Below are 16,964 nucleotides of genomic sequence, written 5' to 3' on the forward strand. Positions count from 1 at the left end.
ATGTTCCTTTTCCTTCGTCAACTAATGTTTGTGGATCATGGAGCTGAGATCAGTTAAAAGCTACCGTTTTGTTTCAAACAGTATTTGCTTATTTCATTCTCTTACGTACTTTACGAAGCATAGTTTTTTGAAACGTTTATTACAAATAGAAGAACATGAAACACATTTCACAATTCTGCGGTCACAGACATTGATCATTTGTACAATACGAAAACGCATACTACTGATCACTGAAAAGGCAAAACATCCGCTCATGCGGTATACCAGTCATGGCACCAATTTTAGCAAATAACTCAGGACTGATTGGGCGAAGAGTTACAATAAGACTTATAGGTTATAGGGTATAACTTATAGGTACGATACAGGAAGTCTCAGAAAACGTATCGTACTATAAGCATCAACTAACCTCTTGCAACTGCAAGTAAATGTATCATTTCATTATAGGGGCAAAGCTTGGACAACAAGGATAAGTTGGCTGAGGAAATAGTTATTCAAAGAAATGCGAGCTTATGCAATGCAATAGAAATACATTAAGTTTAAAAAGAAAACGTAATAACGATCTTTCGTGGCGATGAACAGTTTCACCAAGTCAAGTTATTTCAAACATAACAGAAGCAGGCAGACATAAACTACGTGCATCTAGTCGCTTGAAACTGTTATTAGTAAAATTACTGGAAACACAGTGTCGTTCTGCCACACACGCAGGTGTTACAGCCAAGTGCAAGATATTTTGTTGATGCCTGACTTTGTTTATACTATTAGACACCTTGGCAATACGTCGCATTTTGTGTCAAATATTCGTAAACCCGCTATTTTAAGCAAGTAAAAATTATGTTGAGGTGCGTGCCACTAAAAACCGATACAAAGGGACGACATACAACAATGATAAATTACACAGCGGGTTGAAGTAATAGGCCGTTTAGTCGGTTTCAATGACATCAATGCTAAAATAAAAAAAAATTGTTTGAGAACTCACCTACGGATAAACGGCTAATAGCGACCAGAAAACAAACCTAAACAACATTGCCCAATCTTAATGGTTTTCCGTCTAAAGATAAAAACATTTAACCCAAGGGCAGTTCCCCAAACGAAAATCAATTATCAAGAGCGATGTCCCCAATTAATGTGCGAAATGGTTCTCCACTGGCTGTGAATGATCAATTGGAGTCTCTACATCAATTGGGTTCGAAGCAGGAGTTGCTTCGAAACTTTCGGAGTCGTTTCTTGAAGTTTGGCTGTTTCTCCGTCCGCTTGCTTCATGCGTTGAAAAGTCAAGGTCACTGAATTTCTCATCTTCAAGTTCAGCAAGTCGCATAATACCACGATCTTGCAACTTCTTCCAATAATTATAGTTGTCATTTAAATTTGCCATAACATCTTCCATGCCACAAAACTCTGCAAGCGAGCCAAATATCAACATATTTTTGTACAAAAATAACATGTTTGTTACAAACCGTGCCAAGCGTCACACATATCAGTAAGGAAATAATCTATGAAAGTCAGCTGCGACTTGGGCATGCTACAAGTATTTCTGTCGAAGTGAGGCATTACTACGGGTAACCCAAGCCTTTTTTCCTCGTCGGTCTGCAAAACAACGACAGGGCTATCTTGAAAGCAAACCAGTATTTTGTTGCTCATGCAATTTTGTATTGCAAACATATACCTGTGCAAAATACTCTTCTGATATTCTACGAGCCCATTCAACGCACAATGGAGTTTTTCGAGCAGGATTGATAACGTCAGCAACTTTAATCATAACTCTTTTGATCAATGTTTTGAGCTCATATGTGACGACAGTGTTCTGACCGGTTGAAAATCGGTTGCTCGACACCCCGTCCTTTTAAATAACACAAATCTGGTGGTAAATTACTTTTCCATGCTATAATCATTATAAACTATACACACACGACATACAACGAGCTACATTATGTGGCTAACAAAACAGCAATAAATAAATGCTGCAACTGATTTATTGTTGTAACAATTTGTTTCGCCACACACAATATTGTAAATAGCGACTACACTAGTTAATAATCATACATTTTCGAGCGGAAATGAGGTACTGTTGTTGTTTTTTGTGACAATGCTGATAAATTTGTTGACATGTTCAAAATGTTTAGAAAGTTCCGTCGCCAACACCATGTCAACAATGGACTGGCGCATTCCCATGAAGCTTTCTCTGCAAAAAATCGGCAAAGACTTTAATGGAAAACAAGAACTCATTTGACTTAGCAAAAATATCAGACATACAGACGTCAATCAACGATAAACTATCTACACCGCTCGGGCAAGTCAAACATTAGGCAATTATCTGACGACAGCAACCAAGTTTCCACGACCAAATCGCACTAACGTTTTAGGCATCGTGTGGAAAAGCAGACCAAGCCTTGCGCAGTCAAATATTTACCTTGCCATATTCTTGAAAATGTTACATTTTTCGTTGTTCACAGTGAATTTAAAAGCGAATGCAGCATGATGACTCTCCAAGACCGCGCTGTAAAAAACTTTACACTCTGCCTATGTTTTTGGATGATATACCAAAATAGCTTACGTATCATTGTACAATAATGCAAGAGGATTATTAGAATTGATCAGAAATGCGTTTGTCCGTCCTGGGTGATCAACGTCGTGTATAATAGCGGCAAGTAGTGCCGAAATTTCGTCGGTTGGTTCCATCCAGTTCTGAGGACAAAAAACGGATGTTGACCATTTACTACAAACACGATGACACGCACCTGTCAAAATACCCTATTGATATTAAGACAAACCTTAAGTCGCTCCTTCTTTAAAAAGTAAGCAGTAGCATGCAAAACATCGGCGGCGTGTGTAGAATTGTGGTAGGTGTTAGACGAATGGTATTTCGATTCAATTGCAACAAGCCAGGAGTGCAAAGTGTTCTGGCTGCAGCTGAGAACCTCGCACGCGTTAAACGTATTGAGTGTTTGCATGCCGAGGTGCACCAAAGGCCTGCCCAGAAAAAACTCTTTAAATGTATATTTGTGCATCATATTCATCATTTGGTTAAGTGATGGTTAAACATCATATGCCACATTGTATGTGCACATTAGTTAAGTGATGGTTTGTATAGAAAAAGGTTACGCACTTTTTCAGCGTTACTCGTTCCAACGCCAGGATGTCATAATCCCACGAGTCGACATTTTCCAGATAAACGGCAATCTTTGGATCAACGGCGTTGACGTTGGTTGTACTAGAAGGACTCCATTTGGTCGATGATCCACTGTTTGGAGGGGCTGTAATTGGAGAGTGAAAAGAGAATCTTTATGTAATAGCAAAAACATAACAAATGGCAGCTTACTTCGTCCCAGCAAATTTTCCCCTCCCGATGAACGCCTGTGACTGAAACCAGTGCCCTGGTTGAATGAAATAAAAAATTAACACACACAAATAAGGATTGAATGAGGGAAAACAACACGCAACCATCCGAATTGATCCCATGAAAGATTCATGGACAATGTGCAAGAAACGTCTACGAGTAGCGAGGTGAAGGGGAACTTGACATGGATGTACACTGCCACAAACGCGTAAGGTAAACCCAAACGGGAAATACTAATGCAGTATGTAACGATTGATCTGTCAAGCAATTTGTCGCCGAAAAGGAAAGCAGTGCAATGTTAAACCAGCATAAGAAAACAAAGTAATTGCGAAAACTTACCGTAACTAGACCTTCTACAAAGTCAGTTAGCATGGGGTCACGGGTGCGATTTTGAAGATCAGCAGGTGAGTAAAGTTCTGAGTTGCGCAGAATTTCTAGAATTTGATCGAGTACCTCAGTCACCGAAGAATGACTGTTCTCTTTTACCATGTTTATGAGGTTGATAATCTGTAGCAAACCCCACAACCAATAGTAAAATAACGTTACACTGCACAGAAATCAATTCATTAAACGAACCTGTGTGATGGGAGCCTCAATGGCCATTGAGTGGATCTTAGCGAGTGAGTTGGTCCGCTTGTGTGTTGCTTCCCCTAAACAAATTCATGTGTTCAGTTGTATGTGAACAACTTTATAGAACATTACAACTTCTTACCTTCATAGGAAGAGGAAGCAGAAAGTCTTCTGCTTTGAACTTGATCAGCGGCACCGGATGCCCTTCGATGCCATTCATATGAATTTTTTCGTTTAACTCCCACAAACTGGGTCAAATCCTAAATGTCATATTATGGTTTTGTATGAAACGGGCATCAGCATAAATAACCAAAACAAACTTGAATCGTTGATCCTTGAGATGGACTTCTACTTATCACCACATACTGAGGTGGGGATCTAAAAAATATTAAATAAATAGGATTCAAATTACAATATCACAAGTAGACCACTTTACCCATCGTGCATGGCAAGAGGTAGGATGACAACATAAAGTTGGAGATCTTCACCATTTTTACTTTTTGTGTAAATAAACCCATCCCACTCCTGTAACCAGGGTTGAGGTGTTAAGACAGTAAAGTAGTTTTATTTCAGGAAAAGCAATCAAGAAACCTTTCCACTTTGTATTTCTTCTGCTATTCTTTTCCACGTATCTTCCTCATTTTTTTCATTGTCAACATATGTTGATATTTTGGTTCCCAGTACTTGTTTGGATGAAAAGCCTGTTATTCGCTCATACGTTCGGTTTACATACTGCAAAAAAGCACATGTAAAAACACTAACATTTTATACTTCTTTTGAAAATTGAAGCAGTTTTTCTCCCACAGCAATTGAAGCAAAGTAAACAAACAAGGTACTGCAATCAGAAATGATAACAACCAATAGACGTTTAACCATACACATATCTTTTGGTGTTCACAAAAACTGAATTCTTTCAGGACAATTTTAAAAAAAGGATATATTTTCAAAAATTTATATCTTTATTATTTCTTGATTTGCCTAGTTTTATTTCAACTAACCTGAATTTGATGGTTTTCATCAGTAATTTGAACAGAATCTCTTGATCTTTCTAATGCAGTAAAAATTGCTTGGCATGACCTGATAAAATATACGCAAATACATACTCATTGCCATCACAAATAATGAAGGCAACTGTGTAAACGCTTGGCAAGTTTCTGTACAAGGTGATATGAATCTTGTATCAATATTACCTTCCTTAACAAGATTAGAGCACAAAAAACTTTAACACAAAAAATGAAATTTTAAATGATGGCTTTTACCTAAATTTAATCTGATGGCTTAAGTGGCCACTCTCTAGTTGAAGTATTTCATCTTCTAATTCATCCAATTTTACAGTTTCATTGATTACCTTTAATAAATATGAAAATACCTCTTTTAGTACTTCCTTAAAAGGATAAAGAAGTTCAATAAATGTTGGAAACATATTTACCCGACTAAATCCACTTTTTAGAGATTCACGAGTTGTTGAAATAGAGTCAACTTGATTTCTGTTACAAGGTAAATGTTTACAAGTTGTAATAACATTATTTGAAGAAAAAAATACATGCAAACAAAGGTATACAAGTGCATGCCAGGCAACACCTACCAAACAAAATTTGTTCCAAATGTATTTGATCACATATATAAGCAATGTGGAGCTAATAATGTATATTTGATCACATTTAGAATAACAACAAAACAAAACCTCTGCAAGGGTGTGTGTATTTACACACATACTTACATTGAGCATTATTGTATCAATTGACATATCATGCAAAACAAAAATGGATACTTTTTCAGAAAATAACCAGAAGATTTTGGTTTAGGAAACATTTAGTTATATTTGTGAATTTATCTTATCAAAAAGTTCCTGTTTGGGGAGGGGGATTATTATCTTGATTTAAATTTACTGTTGCCTAACATTTATATATATATATATTGGTCTAATGTAATGGTAAAACATTCTAAAGTAAACTGATCAATTTACAAAATACAGTTTGTAACCAGATGCAGTTGGTAAGTATATTGGTGCTAGACTTTTTAGGTGAAACATTATTTTGCTTATTTGATAAATGTAATTTAAATATTTCAAAGTTTTAAAACATCCTATTTGTTTGAGTTGCATCTTACTACTATTGCACAAAATGTCTATCACAACGAAGCATGTTTTGAATGTTACACAAGCAATTGATAGAAACATTATGTTTGAAACAGAAGCAATAGCAAACATTTTTGTGCCACATGTTTGTTTGATGTACATATTTGGTTTGAACTAAATGCATAAATAATGGATTTTATTAGCCATGCACAGGTTTTAAAATAAAAAATCACAGATAATATATTTTGAAATGTTTAGGTTTTAGGCACAAACTCATACTGTAAAACGTCTGCTATCTTGAACAGTTACTGGAATATTCAGGAAAGATTTATATTACCACATACAAAAAGTGGAAATCCCTGTTTTATTGTTTACCACTGCTATTAGTTTAAAACAAAAACACAATGGTGTTGCATTTGTTGGTACATGCACTGTATACCTTTTGTAAATTTCACAATTTAAAAAGCAAGGGAGTTTCAAAGCAGATGTATGTATGTTCCTATACCTTCTGCGTGTAACAGCAACAATCGTTGAAAAATTGCCTAAATATTTTCCACGTATGGACCTGAAAAAATTTCATCATTAAAAAAACATTATAAAGCGTCATATATACTTGTTGTTTTCACACACCTGCAAAGGGCATTACCATCCAAATTTTTTTCTCTACAATCAATAAAAACCAGATGGTGCTGATATTGCCCAAAACAGTCAGTGGCATCTTCAGCATTACTTTCGGTGTTATACTGATACCCATGTCTTAAAATAATACTTTCAATAGCTCTTAGTTGGTCATCTTCTTTAGGAAATACCAGAAGAGCCTGAAAACAGAACATGAAAACAGAACAATACAAGTATATTACCACAATCACTGTTTGCCACACTATTTGATATATATTCGTAATCAAACCCGTATGAAAGAAAAAATGCAAATTAAACAAAAAACACAAAGAAAATAGCTAGAAGTATGTAGATAATGACTTGCTTAAAAATGTTATTAATTAATTTACTTTAAGCTGTGGCTTGGAGACTTTCATTGACCCAACTTGTAAGTCTTTCATCTATAAAACAGGTATCATTAGTAAGATGAAGTGTGTTCATTCTAAAACTATAGATAAATATCTGACAAAACAAATAACATAATTTGGATGTGTGAGACATGCACATAATGTTTTTGCTTAATACTAAAGCATGCATAAATGATCAAAGATTGTAAATAAATTGTTTATGATAAATGATGTCCTTTTAAGTCCATAAAATACCACAGTATCATAATGTCAGTAAAAAAATTATCACCAAAAACAGTCTCCTAAGACATGACATTTGCTCTCACATGACATACCACATCAGATGATGATCGGTCTTCAGGAGCAGCCATGTCTTGCAACCATGGGTTAACAATATCTGGGGGTATGCCCTCGATGAAATAATGCTTTGTTTGAACAGTATTATTGTTTACACTTGTGAACTTCTTTGTACAGCAGAGGGGCTCTTTAGGGTCTGTTACGCACCCAGTATTTGATAAAGGATCAACAACTATCTAAATAAAAAAAAAATATTAAAAAAGTTAGACAAGAGCAAAAAAGAGTATATATATATATATATATGTATATGCAAAATAAAAACAGCATTATTCCTAATTGGTTTATGTTATAAATATATTTGTATATATTGTTTTTATAAAAGAACAGGCTTTATCAAGGCAATAGAATAATTACAATTTAAAAGAACACAATTACCTTTTTGACAGGCTTTTTTTTTGAACAGAAATTACATCCACACATGAGTAAGCTTAGAGAGCTTCCCATAACAGAACAGACTGTTTAAAGATGAATACCAGGCTCTAGGTGGGGAGTCAATTGAAACCAAACACAACACATGCATTTTTTATAAGCCTTAACATTTCATCTTTGACACAGCACAGGTTAGATATACATATCACATTTCTAAACTGTAAAGTTATGGAAACATTTTGCACCAATTTGCTGGTGGTCAACTTTACCCAAAGAGGTTTATGAAGATAGATAATCTAATGATAGGTGCTTGTACATACCACTTTTATTCCAAAATGTGTTAAACAACCTTGTAATGCAAAATGCAACAAAGTTGTTCAATATATATTATTATCGCCCATAACATGACGCAACACTGACACCAAAATGGCAGTTGGGCTTCAAATTAAAAAACATTTAAGTCAAGTTTAACCTAGCGAACAATTTTGGTCCCTGATGTTGATGTAGCCTTCTTTATGAACGCTTCTACTCTGACCAGAAAATCTAACAAAGAAATATTCTGCTGTAAACTAATCAATACCGGTCAACCACACAAAACCTGCACGTTTGGAAACTAACCTCATCTCTGAGTTCTCAACATATAATACGAGATCTCATTTCTGCTTGCCCTTTGACCCTATTGACGTCATTCAACGTCACTTAAATACACATACACGGCAACGTGAGCTCGTTTCGCAAAGAGTTTACATTTGAACACAACGATTCACGTTTCGTAAAGCCCCCTTACATTCTATGCAGTTTTATGTAAATTCACTTCAAATTCAACAAGTAAATTATTTGTTATGAAAACCTAGCATTCATTTAACAAAAATTTGACTGTTTTTAGGATTTATTTGGTAATGCTCTTAACAAACACAAGACACCGCAAACTCATTATAAACATTTTTTTTATTGACGAAAATAGGTGTTTATCTATAAATAAGTTACAAACCTGTCTTAAGCGTACGAAAACACCATTAACGACTTCAACTTATACTACAATGCGGCCCATCCCCCCCACCAAAAATGGGTCTATTTTTTTGTGTAGCCCAATTTTGAATAATCTCATAACCTATTTTATCAATAAAGTCGAATAATGTAACAGAAATTTAAATTTATGGATAAACAGATGATAGACATGTCATAATAGGGACTTCTATTATGTTTCTTTGTTTGTGGAGTGATTTGAATAATCAACCCAAGCCGGAAAAAACAATACAATTGTCCCGACAAAAGATATAAAAAGAAACAAAGCTAAAAAAATTCGATCCATAACCATTGCAGCATACATCCATTCCTCAGTTTCCTTTTTGAAACAAAAAAAATAAATTGAAAACAAATTCAAATGTTTGAAATTAAAATGTGACATTCTTACCCTCCTGTGCCGTATATTTTGCTTAATACGCTTCACAAAAAAGCGAACACATTTTAGTGCAGTTGCCAGATACGGGTTCGTGGATCGTCTGTCGACACACATAACATAGGCTAGATATATTTACTTAAAAAAAGGACAAATGTAACAATAATACTCAGCTCCAAACAATGCTACGGCTATTTTTGACTTCATTTACCTGTACATGTTAGCAGGTTTCATACCATTTTGCAATACAGAAGCATTCAAATTGACGAGAGGTAAATTCCATTGAATGCGACCAGAAAACTCACGAAGGCACAAAATTCGTGGGGCCGCTGTTAATAGTATGTATCTTAGTCTGATAGGTAGCGATCTGAAAGTATTTTTAATTTAAAATATTGATTGTCCAAAGAATAAACAATACACATTTTCAGAAAGGACATTTGAATTTGGATCAATATTAGTGTTTTTATTTGCGATTTTTCCAATTTTGCAGAACTATTGCAATCGCAATACCTGTGAGTCGTATTCGTACGATAATGGACGTTGATAACTGCTGTTGTAATGATAATAGAAAGTGTAATAAATATCATTGTAAAGAGAAGATATTCCCCGATCAATGGAATCGCGTTAGACGTTGATGGTATAATTTCGGTGATCACAAGCAAATAAAAAGTGTGGGCCAAAAGAACAGAAATGCATAGGGTGATTTTTTCTTGAGAATCCGATGGTAAATAGAACACTAAAGCTGCGAAAAATATATGCTTAGCATTTCGGTCTATAACCACGCAAAACATATACACATCATTAAAGACAATGAGAACCGATGTACCATTATTGGCTTTTTTTTCTGGGCCGTTAACGACTTTTAAATTATACTGCTTACCCGTCAGAAATGAAATACCCAAACAAGGTGTGATGAGAAAAACGGTGTAAAATAGTGGAAGTCGTCGCATTATAAAGCAATACGTCAAACCATGTTGACCAAATACCACGTCTACGGATTGATAGGTCTTATGTCTGACAGACAATACACGCATAATAACGGATTTTCTTTAGCAATAAAAAAAAACAGCAGACTTGCATTTTGTTACTCCCGTATTGTTTTTGTACGTCAGTTTGAACTATTTCCCATTCTCCATTATTCTGTAAATGTGTCAAATCAACCTAAAAAGTAATTCCAATGTAAAATTCGAAATAGTCTATATAAGCTAAATGCAAACTGACCTTGTTAATCACTGGATCTAATGCTACTTGAAATTCGTCGTAGGTCCAAGAAGCTGCAGAAAAGGATAAAAACATAATTTTGTAAAATAATTCTTTTGTTCTCTCGTTAACAAGCGTTCGTTGCCAGACCAAGTTAATCAATGGTAGGCTACAATAAAATATATTTACCAAATTTCATAGAACAGTTTTGCACATCGAAAGGAAAGTATGTGACATCTATCTTGCACCAACTTTTAAAGGAAGCCGGCGGCTCCCAGACAACTTGACCATCATACCGTATGACTGCTCTCGTCATATGACTGGCACTAAAGTTTCCATCCGTACTGCAAATCACGGGTAGAAGACGATGAAACTCCGAAAACAAGAGGTAAATTTAAATTGCGATTTTTAACGTGGATTCTTACTTTCCGATCAACACAATATCAGGTATCCATATGTACTCGGCGGGAACCTTTAAGTAGGTAACATTGTCAAATTTGTTGGGTTCCCAACAGAGATTACGGTCATACCAACTCTAAAAACAAAGAACGTTTACAGTAATTCTTTGCGATGTCATTCAGCAAAGGCGTCAAGACATTTTGTTCCATAGTTCTGAAAACAATACTCGGAGACTTATGGTAGATGAACGAGAAAAGAACTCGAGGTAATGAAACAAACCTTCTATTGAACATCGTTGAAACTTCCGTATCGTATGTAATAAAAGTGCTACACTCAAAGGGCAACAAAGTTTTGTCAGAAAAGCATTATGGCAATGTTGCTTTGATTATTGCATTTGGTTGTTAAATTATGACGAAACAAACATTTGGGGTCATTTATGTTGGATTGGTGGATGTGGTAATTTATTTTTATGTAACGATCTCGCATATAAAAATGCCATTTCGATTGGAAGAACTAGACGCATGAATGAAATAATATGTTAAAAGCCTTATACACGTTTAATGTTATTTGCCAACACATACTCATGAACCTAAACAGCAATTGCAAGCAAAACGGTTCCCCACCCCTTTTGTAGATAAAAACTGTTACACAATTTGTACCTGTTTCATCCAGACATTGGTACTCATAAGCTGATGCTTCTCATCTACATCTAATAGCTGTCGTACCACCAACTGAAAATTTACAATTACTGTGTCTCTGAAATGCTTTACAGGACGGATCAACTTGTTGTACCCCCTTTCTTTGCCAAATACATGACTGAAAAGTTTCTCTTCTTGTTGAATGTCAGCAACACCTATGAGAAAAAACACTTTTTGCTATAATCACTGCAACACAGTGTTCATGCTCATACCATTTGATGAACAAAACGTCGCAATAATCAGGAAAATGCAGCAAAGTTTTTTCATGCTTAGCTTTTGTCTGTAGCGACTCTGTGGAAAAGAATCGATGCTCATTTGGAGCAATCAATAATATCGAATTTCAGGAAAGCCTTTTTCCTAGCTATTAATGTCTAAAGAAGATTACTTCAAAAAACTTTACTTAATTTATATATCATAGCAGAAATCTGTCTCTGTCTGTCTATATTAACTTGTTGGCTGCTATAGCTCACACTTAATAAAAGTTTTTTCGTTTTATCGTTACTGATGATATTTTGGTCAATGTTTTACTCGTAGATTTCATATGTTGTTACAACCGTACTGCAATAATGCGACGACCTTTTTCTTAAAAAACCATTTGTTTGAAAGTAATGCTTATTGTTACGTAACAATGCTTTGTGGAATAAGTTTGGACCAAATCATCTGGATCATCCGCGAGAGAGTAAAACATGTTTTAGAAATCTTGAACATTGCTACCTTGCATGGATGGCTGATTTAGTGTGCTATGATTTCAACAAACAATGTAATCCGATTATAAAAGATGGGAGAAAACAAAAAGGCAGAAAGTTATTGCAGGAGCAGGTTGATTTAGCTTTACATTTGTTTCTTTATTAGGAGGTGAATACGTATGTTGATTACTAATTTTGTTAACGAGGTACATGGATAAAATAAATGGAAGGTGATAAAACACAATCATTGTCAAACCATGCAATCAAGTTTTCCATGACTACAACAGGTAATTTTTTATGCAAATTACATTAATGCAATCAAGTTTTAGCAGTAGGCTGGGATTGGGGTGGAACCCGCGTATGTCGCTTTTTACGGTATATGCAAATATAATGTTCTACAACGCCGAAATCATTTCGTAAGGGGGTAAAACTTTTTTGATATGTATTTTAGCCTATATACGTGGTGGTGAAATTAGAAATTTGTTCTGACTGGAATGGTTAAATTAATGTGAAAAGCTTTTGAATAGTGAGTGAGATTTCTTGTGAAGAAATTTACTAAATTTAAGTGTCCCATCCAGCCGAGTTTTACGGGAATGCTGTACCGACAAGAATTACTTTACCAGAACGGCATTTAATACCGTTAACAAGATGAGACTTCGTAGGCCTAGCATGTATGAACAACCAAAACGCTGTGATTTTGCAGAAAGAGACTTGGCGCCAAGAATTGTTCAGAAAGTTTATTCATTGAATGGAGGTTTGAAACTTGTTTTTAAGTTAAAGCCTCAAACCAATGAAGTCTGTCACCAACCTAAGATGAGGCCAACGCTAAGTTATGAATCCTTGATAGAAGATGCCTTTCTCGAATGCGAAAGTGATGTACTTCGTTTGGAACAGATTGTGAAGTCTATTAAAAAGAAGTAAATATTTGTTGTTATATTTTGCGGTGAATCAAACAGAAGAGTTTTACAGACTATGCAAACGTACGGGTAATACAAATTATTCGGTACCTTCTAGAGTCTAGAATCTGGACACGCCTTAAGCGCTATGGAATATATTTAATTCTAGTATACTATAAGCTTGAAACGCCAGTATGACCGTCTAAAACAGTGTTCCTCGACCTTTTTGGACCCCGGACTACTTTTGATCAAGGATACCTGTTCTCCAACTGACAGAAAAACAGAATGTGTGAGACATGAAAAGCGTGACACTGACGTTAGCTCTTATATCAGTAATAGAGATTTTGCTTCAAAACAACAAACTAATTTCAACACATCAAATCTATGTGCATCGAAAGTGCGTCGAAGTTAGAAACGATTGTTGTCAATGCACGTCGAATGTAGTTTTTCTGGTTGGAGTTAATTTCGTGTTCAAAACTTCTAGCGCAGACACGTAGTAAGGTTATGCCATAAATATTTCCTTGATTTAAGTGGCAATTAAATGCTGGCTATCTGAGTTAATAACGATTCTAATTTTTTGAAGATGTCCATCTGTGACCGAAGGTTGAATTTTTCACTCAGATATCCTAATTGAAATGGAGATTTCCGATTCATAAAATGGCAACCCTAACATTAACCACGAAACTATACTGATTTGTTCTCCTCCAGCTTATAGGACACGCATACAAATTATACGCCTTCTAGCGACGTTTTATACCCTGGTAAGAAAAACGTTTAGGCGATATGTAAAGCTTTTTACAAACATTGCTATTCCTTATCTGTTGTGGTACTATCAAGCCAGTAACATACTTTATGCGAAGACGGAACTCGCTACAAATTATTTTTGCAAAGCGTGGCGGAATAGGCCATTATGCCCAACAGAAAACATCAATAATGGCCTGCGAGTAAATTATAGCCTATACTGCAGTAAAATTTTGCAGTTAGTAATGGCAAGACTCCAGCATTTGCTGTCAGAAGCATTTTGATCTAGGCGGCCGAGTACATTTTAAAACATTTGAAAAACCGCGAGTGCTTTTCCAATTTATGTCTCAATGTTAGAAAAAGTCATTTTCAGGGCTTAAGCAGGACTTGGTGATTTTTTATTCTATCATAAATAGCGTTCCCAGTTAGTTTGACAATACAAAAACAATACCAGTAATAATATCCCTATAAATATTGTGTACAAAAATAACAGCAAACTTAATGTGGTTAGTTTTTCATGCCTTAAAGTAAGAAGAGCAAGGTGCAAACTCAATGGATTCAAAATGGCTCTAACATCTTCTCTAATAGGCTCGAATGTTTTTATATCAATTTTACAATGATTGTAAGTAGATGTGTCCTTTTGTAAGTTACATCCTTTTAGTTTAGTTTGGTGCTTTATGTTTTAGACAAATATCATTTATTTTTATTTATTTTTTGTTGTGACGTACGTGGCACTGTGTGACATCGGTGACATGTTGCAAAACCTGAAGAAGAACTTTCTCGTTCGCTTTTTTTCGCACATTCTTATTTTTTTACTTTTTATCGGACCTCTTTTTGATGTAAGGTTTACAACTGACCGGGTACGGTACTGTATCATAAGCTCTATACACTTACGAAAGCAGTAATTCAAAGTCAAACACGCAACCTGTCTTTGGCGATGAGTGGAAGTTTTAAAATGAACTCAAACCTTCGTAACTGAATAATGAATGGCAAAAGCGGCTTAATTAGTGAACGATTGTAGCGCCAAAATCGGAGAGTTTCGGTGTTATGATTGCTTATGTACATCATCATCTTTATTTAAATCCACTACCTTGTTCCTCAGGTCAATCCCCATTTGACATCCAAATCCATCGCTGCCCATATAACTAAAATAGCTATTGTATAGGCTACGGTATATTATTGACAGCATTGCCGTAAGACATTTTGGAAACAAGTCTCCGTAGCTAACTTTTTTGTATACTTTGTAACTGCGTGAAAACAATATTTTTATTACCATCATATTTTAGGTACTTGTATTTCCAAAATCTGAAGACATTTCATCAATGCATCAACAACCGTTTATCAACCAGCACCAAATTTAAAAGGTGCAACGAAAAGCGGGGTCTTTGGAAATACGAACCGACCTCGACCCAAATTGACACAAAAGGTGACAAACTTAATTGTTGTGCTACATTGTCACACTACTGCTGCTATTTAGGGTGTATCCGTTGGAAGGGCAGGACAAGAAAAAAAACTGATTTTTTTTGCTCTACACCATGGAGTACGAGAAAAGTCGGTGGAAAAAATAGAAGGTACTGCTAGCAGTTGAAATACAGTGAGGCCGACGTTTTCGGTGGTAAATGCCAGGCCAATCTAGTAAAGATATAATACTGAGAATAATGTTACATGACGTACATATACTGAAGTTAAAGACATATATTTTCCAAAACCTCACCTTTCTCACAAACAAAAAACAGGAAGAAGGGCGAGAAAAACCTTTGTTCGATTGAACCAATTTCCAAACAAATTTGGAATGAAAATGTGAAATCATGCAAAATTGAAATAAGCTCATCTAAAGATGTGAGTGTGTGTTTTGCTATTGAAATCAGGGCGTAAAGTTATTTATTTAAGAAATTGATGTTCCCCCTTTTTAGTTTATTTACTTTAAAGTTAGGCAATTTACCCAATATTGAAACTTGGGATAGGTAAAAAAGGTCAGTTGTGTAAATAACTCTTAAGGGTCTCAGAGATATTTAACAGTGTCTCGATGGCCTGAGCGGTTATTGAGTCTCTTCGATTGTTAAATCTGCTTCTGCCTCGTTCTCACCAGCAAACCGCTGATTCCAAATAAACAGTTTATTATCAGGCTATGGGAATAAATCCCAAGCCGGCGAATAGCTTGTAGAGTCTCAGTAATAATAGCAGTGTAACAGTAATACGATAGAACAAGTAGAATCAAATAGAATGAATTTACCGGTCTAACCTTGGCTTTTGAAAGCTCTCCATACTGAGAGCTGATTGGTCAATAATGTCACGTGATATCATGAGCCAGTCGAAGTAATATAATACAAGAGCATAAAATACAGTACACATCAAGATTATCTGTGGCAGCGGATAAAGATGATTCACGCGTGCTTTATGAGCCGTCACTTGTTCACACATTCTGTTGCACACTAGCAGAAGGAGTTGATCCTCCTTGTATTATCTGGGACGCATTAAAATGGTTATTTTAATGCAAGTGTTTGTATCTTGTGATAACATTTTAAATGGTAAACAGGATATTGAATGACTCGCTTTACTCGAGAACATTCGATGAGTTTATCATATGGATGCAGTATGGGGTTTGCAAAACTTGTGCATTGCTGCACACGGAACATTACGAAATATAAACACCGGTTTCTGTGACGTATGTTACAGTTGTTAACAAAGAAAGTTTGAAATCAATTTCTTTTACCTAAATTGTAAACAATTATATGTGTACATCAGGTGTAGTGAAGCCGACAGGACATTATGATATAAGCCGCTTCCACATGAAGTGTTGTTACAGGCATCGGAAAATCGGTACAAAGAGACAAATATCTCTTGCAAACAAACGATGTTCTCTTATTTAAAACTTGAAAGAAAATTCGACCGTAGAAAAATGAAAAGACAAGACGAAAATGAATGTTTGACTTCTTTCAATGGTGGAAAATTCTTTGGAGTTCGTTGCAGCTACTTGAATGAAACCAAACAAAAAAACTTTAGTCCACCACCATTCGGCCCTCCGTCATTTGACTCGATGTCATCTTGTTCAGAACAGGAGTTAAATCATGAAAAAACGGAGACACTTCTTTACTTGACGTCATTCGATTCAACGAAAAATATCTGCTCAATTGCCCTAACATGTAAAACAACCAGAATCGTTTCGTTTTGTTACTTTGTTATGCTGTTAAGTATGCGATAACAATTTACAGATTCAAGTGTCAAATCAAAAGA

The 16,964-nt window shown here is 35.4% G+C and overlaps 2 protein-coding genes across 3 annotated transcripts; both read right to left on the bottom strand.

Annotated features, from left to right (window-relative positions):
* Positions 1-122: 122 nt before the first annotated feature.
* LOC145917780 (high affinity cAMP-specific and IBMX-insensitive 3',5'-cyclic phosphodiesterase 8A-like) lies at positions 123-7,886 on the bottom strand. Of its 2 annotated transcripts, none has more exons than XM_083003061.1 (23): positions 7,718-7,886; positions 7,321-7,518; positions 6,989-7,039; positions 6,612-6,799; positions 6,487-6,546; positions 5,334-5,391; positions 5,164-5,252; positions 4,903-4,981; positions 4,496-4,636; positions 4,341-4,429; positions 4,225-4,282; positions 4,047-4,164; positions 3,911-3,984; positions 3,674-3,841; positions 3,317-3,371; positions 3,104-3,251; positions 2,769-2,967; positions 2,552-2,682; positions 2,408-2,494; positions 2,041-2,179; positions 1,664-1,837; positions 1,455-1,584; positions 123-1,395 (listed from the first exon to the last, which is right to left on the bottom strand). In XM_083003061.1, the coding sequence occupies exons 1-23, from the start codon at positions 7,784-7,786 to the stop codon at positions 1,121-1,123; spliced, it is 2,778 nt and encodes a 925-aa protein (XP_082859187.1). In that variant the 5' UTR covers positions 7,787-7,886; the 3' UTR covers positions 123-1,120. The 2 variants fall into 2 exon arrangements, with proteins under 2 accessions (XP_082859187.1, XP_082859186.1); XM_083003060.1 differs by having other exon boundaries at positions 6,421-6,546.
* Positions 7,887-8,909: 1,023 nt separating this feature from the next.
* On the bottom strand, positions 8,910-12,095 carry LOC145917739 (neuronal acetylcholine receptor subunit beta-3-like). Its single transcript, XM_083003016.1, has 12 exons — positions 12,030-12,095; positions 11,620-11,698; positions 11,369-11,562; positions 10,736-10,845; positions 10,500-10,654; positions 10,332-10,384; positions 10,189-10,271; positions 9,991-10,124; positions 9,621-9,852; positions 9,347-9,477; positions 9,126-9,235; positions 8,910-9,056 (listed from the first exon to the last, which is right to left on the bottom strand). The coding sequence occupies exons 1-12, from the start codon at positions 12,093-12,095 to the stop codon at positions 8,910-8,912; spliced, it is 1,494 nt and encodes a 497-aa protein (XP_082859142.1).
* Between the last annotated feature and the right edge of the window lie 4,869 nt (positions 12,096-16,964).

The sequence above is a fragment of the Ascidia mentula genome, chromosome 1 (assembly GCF_947561715.1).
Source record: "Ascidia mentula chromosome 1, kaAscMent1.1, whole genome shotgun sequence".
Classification (NCBI taxonomy): domain Eukaryota; kingdom Metazoa; phylum Chordata; class Ascidiacea; order Phlebobranchia; family Ascidiidae; genus Ascidia; species Ascidia mentula.

Bases quoted from the DNA above. Each gene is read 5' to 3' on its own strand.
- LOC145917780 (XM_083003060.1), bottom strand. From the start codon at position 7,786: ATGGGAAGCTCTCTAAGCTTACTCATGTGTGGATGTAATTTCTGTTCA. The intron at 7,519-7,717 runs GTAATTGTGTTC...TTTTTTATTTAG, and splicing joins AAAAAAAGCCTGTCAAAAAG to ATAGTTGTTGATCCTTTATC. The intron at 4,430-4,495 runs GTTTCTTGATTG...CCCTGGTTACAG, and splicing joins AAGAAATACAAAGTGGAAAG to GAGTGGGATGGGTTTATTTA.
- LOC145917739 (XM_083003016.1), bottom strand. From the start codon at position 12,095: ATGTTTTACTCTCTCGCGGATGATCCAGATGATTTGGTCCAAACTTAT. The intron at 9,853-9,990 runs GTAAGCAGTATA...TATTTTTCGCAG, and splicing joins GGGTATTTCATTTCTGACGG to CTTTAGTGTTCTATTTACCA. The intron at 9,236-9,346 runs GTATGAAACCTG...AAATATATCTAG, and splicing joins TGCTTCTGTATTGCAAAATG to CCTATGTTATGTGTGTCGAC.